Here is a 9,146-nt window from a genome sequence, read left to right as displayed (position 1 = left end):
AGGAAGATTAAGTGGACAAAGCCTGGGAGTATTATAGAAGTCCTACAATGCTGGAACAGGGATGGAAATGCAGGAAAAAATGAGAAGAGATGGAGGATTGTCCCAGCTTGCATTTGGTGGACAATTTGGAAGGAAAGGAATCAAAGATGCTTTGAAGGAAAACAGAACAATATCCAGAAGATAAAGACTAATTGCCTAGGGCTTTATTATTTTTGGTGTAAGCAAGTAGTGATAGGAGATGCTGAAAATGTGTTTAATATTATTGACTGGTTGTAACTAGAAGATCCTAGGAATGATGTAAGTAAAACTTTTTGGAGGGGGACTACACTTTGATGTAGTATACCTGTGGATATATAGAAGTAATGTTACCTTTCTCAAAAAAAAAGTAGAAATAAGAGATATGATTTCTCCTTCCCTAAATACAGCACAGTACAATTTAATGGAAGTATAATCAGGTGCTGAGGCGCTGCATAATGAACTTATAGGAGGGGGAAGAGCAGTCCAAGGGCATGGAATGTTGCCACTTCAGCAATTATGTGGATTATTTGGGAACAGAGAAATAGGAGAGCATTTGAAAGGGTTGAAAAAGATTTTGTAAAGTTGCAAAGTAGTTTGTTGTTTCTAGTTTCCTTTCGGTGTACCCATGAGATACCTCTTGTATACGGATTTTTCCACTTTTTACTGAAATTATTACCTTATTAAAAAAAGAATGGAAAGGTTGTATAAATGAAGCACAAAGATTATGCCAAAAATTACATACAGTTTACTTCCTTAGGAATTTTAACAATTGTGCATCAATTAATCTTTGACTAACCTCTCAGCAATAACTTACCATTCTTAACTAAGAGAACCTTGGCCCACAAACCATAGTTCGCCTGAAGCGGATCAGTGATATATAATGATTACTACCTCTAATTTTACATTGATAGTACTAGGAGAAATCAAAATAGATAGCAACAGGGGTTATTTTCCCGTGGATTGATAGAAGCAACTTAGCTGCAAAACTTCTCGTAAATTCATCAAAAAAATTGAAACTTCAGTGAAGGATGCCAGAGTCTACAAATACTGAGTACTTGAAGAGAATAGGTGAATAATCATAAGCTTGATTATTCTCTGATGAGATTATAAAGTATAATTAGTTAGTTGTGAACAGTAGAGTTTAGTTGTGAACAGTAGAGTCGGTTATGTATATATATACACAATCACTGATCAGTAGAAATTAACTAACTAACAAACTTGTCTAACTAACTCTACTGTACATAACCGACTCTACTGTTCACAACTAAACTCTACTGTTCACAACTAACTAATTATACTTTATAATCTCATCAGAGAATAATCAAGCTTATGATTATTCACCTATTCTCTTCAAGTACTCAGTATTTGTAGACTCTGGCATCCTTCACTGAAGTTTCAATTTTTTTGATGAATTTACGAGAAGTTTTGCAGCTAAGTTGCTTCTATCAATCCACGGGAAAATAACCCCTGTTGCTATCTATTTTGATTTCTCCTAGTACTATCAATGTAAAATTAGAGGTAGTAATCATTATATATCACTGATCCGCTTCAGGCGAACTATGGTTTGTGGGCCAAGGTTCTCTTAGTTAAGAATGGTAAGTTATTGCTGAGAGGTTAGTCAAAGATTAATTGATGCACAATTGTTAAAATTCCTAAGGAAGTAAACTGTATGTAATTTTTGGCATAATCTTTGTGCTTCATTTATACAACCTTTCCATTCTTTTTTTAATAAGGTAATAATTTCAGTAAAAAGTGGAAAAATCCGTATACAAGAGGTATCTCATGGGTACACCGAAAGGAAACTAGAAACAACAAACTACTTTGCAACTTTACAAAATCTTTTTCAACCCTTTCAAATGCTCTCCTATTTCTCTGTTCCCAAATAATCCACATAATTGCTGAAGTGGCAACATTCCATGCCCTTGGACTGCTCTTCCCCCTCCTATAAGTTCATTATGCAGCGCCTCAGCACCTGATTATACTTCCATTAAATTGTACTGTGCTGTATTTAGGGAAGGAGAAATCATATCTCTTATTTCTACTTTTTTTTTTGAGAAAGGTAACATTACTTCTATATATCCACAGGTATACTACATCAAAGTGTAGTCCCCCTCCAAAAAGTTTTACTTACATCATTCCTAGGATCTTCTAGTTACAACCAGTCAATAATATTAAACACATTTTCAGCATCTCCTATCACTACTTGCTTACACCAAAAATAATAAAGCCCTAGGCAATTAGTCTTTATCTTCTGGATATTGTTCTGTTTTCCTTCAAAGCATCTTTGATTCCTTTCCTTCCAAATTGTCCACCAAATGCAAGCTGGGACAATCCTCCATCTCTTCTCATTTTTTCCTGCATTTCCATCCCTGTTCCAGCATTGTAGGACTTCTATAATACTCCCAGGCTTTGTCCACTTAATCTTCCTCTTTTGGATAAACATCTGCCACAATTGATCAGTCCATTTGCAGTGTAAAAAGAGATGGTTGACTGTCTCCACCTGTTCTTCACATAGATAGCAACTAGAGCGTAGATTGGGTTTCCTCTTGTTTAAGTTCTCATGTGTCAAGACTGCCTGCTTTGCCAAGAGCCATGTGAAGTAATTCACCTTGTAGGGAATTTCTGTTCTCCAGATCATCCTCCAGGGCCATCCTGCATGCTGCTCCTCCGTAGACCTGAGTTCTCTGTATGCTGATTTTACAGTGAACTCTCCCTCTCTCTCCCCCTGTCATACTAGTCTATCTTCCTCTCCTGTCAGATTGGTAGCCATTTGCATTGTATCATGAAATCTTGCTATGGTTGTCATCTCCCAATCATTTAGTCCCCTTCTTAGAAACAGGTTCCACCCTTGTTCTGTCCATAACTCTGCCACTGTTGCTTCTTGTCCTTGGCTCAGACTATGTAGTACAGGGAAGGCATGTTTGAGTGCTTCCTGTCCACACCAAATGTCATTCCAAAAAGCTACTTTTTCTCCATTGCCCACCTTGCAGCTTGTTCTCTCTTTGACCAGCTGCCATAGGTTCCTGATAGACCTCCATACACTACAATTGTAAGGGTTGGTGATCACCTCTGTCATCCATTTATCCTCCATGCCATATTTTTCTATTATTACTTCCTTCCATAGAGATACTTCTGGTGAGACAAATTTCCACAACCATTTCATCATCAAACTCTTGTTTTGGGTTTTCAGCTCTATGATATTGAGTCCACCGCCTCTCTTACTTACCAGCAATTCCTCCCATTTGACCAAATGGTACTTTTCCCACCTTGCAGCTTGTTGAGGTTGCTTATATCTTATTGATAGTGTGAGGTTATTGTCTAATTTGCAGATACAAAATGAAGGAAGCTACTTGCAAATGGGAGCAAAAGATGCTCTGCTAAATGCTCTTCTATTGGCTGCTAAGAGATTTAGTTTAGGCCCTCCACAGGTGATTCAACGTTCTGCTTGCAATTTTTTTTTTATGAATGTTAAAAATGTTACTTATATTTGCTGAGATCTTATTTTGTTGGAAACAGCTGTTGACTCAAATTTGTCTTGCTCTCTCTGCACTCATGCTTCATGCTGTAGAGCATGGAAAACCAATTGAGAAGCTCTTTCGCAGTCTCCAAAGTTTGGAAAACCATGATGAAGGCAACATCGCTGTCTTGGAAATGCTCACAGTCCTTCCAGAAGTCGTGGAGGATCAGAATACTGAATACAGAATTAGTTCGGCTCAGCGACGCGAGTATGGTCGAGAGGTTTAGAACTCCTTTTTGATTGTTTTAAAAGCTGCAGTGTTTTTCTTTTGGAAAAGTTGATGCTTTATAATGCATGGCTGCCCTTTATCCAGCTTCTATATCTTACATGTATATTTTCCTGCAAGGAGCAGCTTCTCTCACATACTTCAGTGGTTCTTGAGTTCCTTCATCGTCAGAGTGATATGAGTTTTAACAGTAGCATTCAATTCCAGGGCAGGCACAGAAAAATTTTGCGTTGTTTGTTAAGTTGGGTAAGTTCATCTTGACTAAATACATTAACCAGGTCTTTTGGTGGTCAATCGATAACTAGAAGAAATTAAGCAGATTCTTCTGATTCATTTCTGAACTTTGCCAGCTCCCTGACTCTTAACTAACAATGTAAAGGAGAGCCAACCTTTTGCTACTTTGCTTTTGTAACTATTATGAATCTACTTGATGCCTGCAATAGAACTAATTACTTAAATTAAAAAAAAGAAAAAAATAAGCAGAGACTGTTTCAAAGGAAAAGATTAAGATATGAGGACTGATATAATGCTAATAATATGATGATAAACACTGGTATTTGGCTCTATTAATCAATAATTGTCATCAACTCTTTGCCGGCAACTAGATTCTGCAAATCTTATTTGTTCTTGAGTATTTTATTTATCCTTTTTTTTCCACTTTAAAAGGAATTGGAGTCTCATATATCTGATAAGAGACAGAAAAAAAATCTAATCATCGATCCTCCCCCTCTCTATTTGCACTGACCAAGATTTAGGTGTAGTCTAACTTCCTTGGGTGCGGAGAAACCCAATATTCTAACTTCCTAGCAAAAAGGAACTCTCACAACTATATAAAACCTGATCTTCACCCTAGGTGTATAGTATACCTGGTGCAGCTAAAATCCTAGCCCTAGCTGGGTCTTTCAGTTCATTGAACTACTGGATCACCAAGAGAGTTATCATATTCTGAATGAATCACAGTACTGGTTTGCCATCTTTGGTTTGATGGTCGTGCTTACTCATGCCTGTTCTGAGTTATTTTGATCTCATAAGAAGACTTTTTATGCTTTTGACATAAATATTTTTTCTTGTAAAATAATGGGGAATCTGCTGGAGTAATAAAATTTGTGGGTGTCCAATATTAGCCTTATGTATTGGAATGTCTGTGACTGAGGCCACTCAGAGTCTTTATGGTATGAGCTAAATGATTTTTTTTGTTGATTGCTGCCTTCTGATATGCAAAATGAATATAAGATGACTTCTTTTTGATAAGAGGGTGGCATCTTGTCTTACTTCTATTTTGTCGGAAACACAATTTTTGTTGATAATAAAATAGGAAAGAACAGAGAAGTTGGAGGAAATTACTTTGAGCAGTAGTCCTGCAAAAAGTCCAGGAGAAGCAAATTGTAACATTCCGTGTACCAGCAACAAACGACTGTTTGATATGAAAAGACAATTGACTATTCATGAAAAAGTATTCCCCGGCTTTTGGATTTTCATTTCTTTATGTAAAAGAGAGTTGGATCAAAGGCCTCATGTCTGTACCCTTCCGGAGAACTACTCTTGAAATGAAGAATTATGTTCTATTGTTGCTAAGCTGTTATTAATCCAACACTGATGGGTCTGTTGACATTTAAGAATGTTTTGCATCACACAAGTGGGAATATAATATTTTGCAGCCCATTGAAGGCCCTAAATTCTTTAATTTCTTATAAATCTCAACCATCCATGATTAAAGTATGTACACGCTTCAACTATTTGACTGGTATTTATTTATATTTGTTAACTCTTAAAAAAACTAGATTATTTAACTAAAACCCAACTTTGTCCTGAATGGAAACTGTTATCGGAAAATATGCTTTATTTAATTCTTATTTGCATCTTGTCGTTGAGTGGGAGTGGTGCCAGAATCAGATACATGGGTCATTTCTTGTATTTCTCTTAAATGTCTCTACTACCTACCTTTGTTCAATAGGTTCGAGCTGGTTGTTTCTCGGAGATTCCACCTAACTGTTTGGCTGGACATCCACTTCTGAGTTTCGTTTTTAACTCGTTGCAGGTAATATGTATTGCTAAATATTCTTAAAACCTAGCATGCATTGGTAATATTCTAATGATGTCTTCAAGTTGCTTCAAGTTCTGAAGTTGTTAATACCCAGTTACCTACTCAAATGGTTAACAGGTTTCGTCTTCATTTGATCTAGCCATTGAAGTTCTCACTGAACTTGTGAGTCGACATGAGGTATAATATTCATTTTCTTGTAAGCGACTTATGTGAACTGGTTTCTTTATTTATATTAAGGAAAAACAGAGAAAAAGGATGGAAAAGTAAGTATACTATCCCCACAAATTGGACATTTGGAGTGTGAAGTAACATAACATGGGTGGTCCTACATTGGATAGACCAATTTTGAAGATGAGTCTCGCTCTGACCATGTTAAAAAATCTGAGCATCCAACCCAAAACCTTAAGTCCTTAGAAGCTTTATAACTCATATCAGACGTATATAAGCTAGCACTCTCACATTGTGATCCAATTTTGAGGTTCCACGCAAATGTAGTTGCAAGTTTACTATTTTGAGAACAGGGCAGTGTTATCAAGAACATAAAGCACAAAAAAGCTCTGGGGCTTTTAGTGCAAATAAAGCATGAGCTTTAATGAAAAAAGGCACAAAGGGAAAAAATACGAATATATATGTTTAGTCCAAGATTAATAATTATAAGCATGAGTGACAAATATATGAAGAAAGAAATTAAGAAAAAAATTCACGATAAAATGTAATATGAATTGTTTAGTATAGTCTCTTTATAAGAGGCTCATTGATAAGAAAAAGTATGCTTTAAACCTTGATGACGATACTGAAGCGCACATTAAGGGTGTGTTTGGTATGGAGGAAAACATTTTCAATGTTTTCTAATTTTCCCATGTTTGGTTGGCTTAAATGTTTGGCAAGTGTTTTCCAAAACTCTACTTCATCCTTTAATTTTTGTTTCTTACCCTACCCATACTCCGTACCAGACCCTCCCCATTCAAAAAAAATAATTAATATTTTAAAATTTTAAAATTTCAAATATATTTTTATCCTTACCACCAAACCAGCCCCCACCCTCAAACAAAAAAAATAAACTCACCCAACCCCTACTCCCTACCCCCCTTCAGAAAAATTGCTTTTGAAAAATATTTCAAATTTAATTTTTTTTAAAACTATTAAGCCACTCCCCCCTCCACCCCCGTCAATTTTTTTTCTAATTTTTTTTTTGGGAAATATTTCAAGTTTTAAAATTTTTCATTTTTAACACCACCCCCACCCAGGCCGTCCCCATCAAATTGTTTTTGGAAAATATTTCAATTTTTTTTATTTTTTATTTTTATGCCCCCTCCCCCACCCAGGCCATTCCTGTCAAATTTGTAGATATTATATTGATGTATAATTACAATAGTTGAAGTACTTATATCCAAAGAAAATCAAACTTAACGGGTAGTTTAACGAGATAAGAAAATCTATCAACGTGATTGGCTCTAAAACATTGGCCATGGACAAGTCACATCAAAGAAAAAGATTACATTAGTGTTAGAGATAAATGATGTTTGCTCCTCTTGCCTCCAAAGGTTCTTGTATTTCTCACCCTCCAAATGATCCACCAAATAACTGCAAATATGGTGTTCCAAACTTTTGTAGAGGTTTTAGATGCTTCCCACTATTGCCAAGGCAAAAGAAAGGTAAGGACCGTTTCAGGAGAGAACCAATTGCATTAATGTTTTGGTTGGATGCTCATACTTCATAACACTGTTTCAAAGGTAGACACATCGTGATATACATGTTATTTTATTTCACCTTCCAGATGGCTAAGCCTTAGGAGTCGTTTGGTTTGAATATAAATTATGATAGGATAAATTATGATGGAATAAGTTATGATGAGATTAGTTATGATGTGATAAGTTATACTGTGATTATTTTTTATTAAGTGTTTGGTTAGTTGTACTAAAAATAATATGCTTTTCATAATTTAAGAAATTATTTGTTTACAAAAATACCCTTCATGAATGTGAAAAGTGATGTATAAAAAGAATTTAAAGGGTTATCTTTGTCATTTACCTATTTTATCTTGGATAACTTATCCCGAGATTACTATACCACCTAAGGGGAGGGATAACTTATCCCGGTACTATTTATTAATTCTGGGATAAGCTATCCCAGACTTGCCTACCAAACAACAAATTAAGTGTCATTATGAAAGCTTCAGCAGGAGAGAGAAACACTCCCAGGCACGATTCCCAAGCTATGAACTAGATACAAAACCAACATCCATTTTTCGGTGGTGCTTTTGATCACCGGGAACCTCCACCCTCACCTTCCCTCCCTTTTCTTTCCTTAAACCCTCCTCCGATCAATGGAGGACTGTATTTACTTTGCAGTAGGTTTTAAATCTTTCGATCTCGAGAGAATCAAAGGAACGACGGGCGACTGATACGAATGGTCTGAGAGGAGTAAAAGAAACATTACTAGAACTTCTTTCAACAAGGAATCAATGATCTGGATCACAGGTCATGCGGGAAGCTTCAAAGACGAAATGAAATGTGGTGGAGAGATGGAGGAGACTAGAACCTCTATCAGAAATATATTTGTGCTAGGAATTTCAACAAATATGGCAGATATATGAGTCTGATAAACATAAGGGGAAGAAGGAGGTCCGTTATCATAATCCCGGAGTTGACTTTGAACTCAGGATGGGAAAACATAGCAGACAAAATGGGGAGATTCCTTTCTAGTCATAGAAAGGAGGTGGAAAGTACGAAGCCGAGGTTGGTAGACAATAATTTCCCCTTTGCAGAGGCAGTGAGGAGCATTAAATGGACTAATAGAAAAGGAGACGGAGTTAATGCCCAAGCAACATTAATGAAGGAAGAGGGAATCATTTGCATTAATGAATCTTCAAACACCCACAATGAAGTTTTGCAGAGAAGTCTAGTTGGAGATTTTGAAGGAAGGAATAATGTATTGCCAAACCTAGCAGAAGTGAGAAGCTGGGCAAACAAGTTTTGGAGACAAAGCCATGGACTAAACATTTATGAGATGGGAGCTGGAAAATTCTTGTTTGAGTTTGCGATGAAAACCACGGCAGAACAGGTGATTGCAGGTGAGTGTATTTGGAACAACTCGAGGGTCCAGTTAGAGTGGTGGTCCCCAACTTTAGCGGCCACAAATATGGAGAATAAACCAACATCGACCTGGACCAAGATTGTAGGCCTTCCCCTACATCTCTGGTCAGAGATTGTTTTCAAGGCCATCAAAGATCTTTGTGGAGGTTGGATTGAAACTGAAGAAGAGACACAACTACGGAATCATCTCAAATGGGCTCGAATCAAAGTGAAAGGCGATGGGTCAAGGATCCCGAAGGAGGTGAC

At 36.6% G+C, this 9,146-nt stretch overlaps 1 protein-coding gene across 3 annotated transcripts in view; it reads left to right on the top strand.

Moving 5' to 3' along the window:
- The window catches only part of LOC102593612 (transportin-3), a 75,477-nt gene that overhangs the window by 7,186 nt on the left and 59,145 nt on the right, over nucleotides 1-9,146 (top strand). For 2 of the 3 annotated variants that reach the window (XM_015307911.1, XM_006338689.2), the window contains exons 2-6: nucleotides 3,348-3,446; nucleotides 3,535-3,756; nucleotides 3,888-4,007; nucleotides 5,716-5,799; nucleotides 5,923-5,982. In XM_015307911.1, the coding sequence (XP_015163397.1) occupies nucleotides 3,348-3,446; nucleotides 3,535-3,756; nucleotides 3,888-4,007; nucleotides 5,716-5,799; nucleotides 5,923-5,982 (585 nt within the window). The remainder of the gene's footprint in view (nucleotides 1-3,347; nucleotides 3,447-3,534; nucleotides 3,757-3,887; nucleotides 4,008-5,715; nucleotides 5,800-5,922; nucleotides 5,983-9,146) is intronic. The other variant, XM_006338690.1, reaches the window with a different exon arrangement.

Source organism: Solanum tuberosum, unplaced genomic scaffold, assembly GCF_000226075.1.
Source record: "Solanum tuberosum cultivar DM 1-3 516 R44 unplaced genomic scaffold, SolTub_3.0 scf00004, whole genome shotgun sequence".
NCBI lineage: Eukaryota > Viridiplantae > Streptophyta > Magnoliopsida > Solanales > Solanaceae > Solanum > Solanum tuberosum.
The sequence above is the reverse complement of the archived record's forward strand: the minus strand, read 5'-3'. Positions and strand labels throughout refer to the sequence as shown.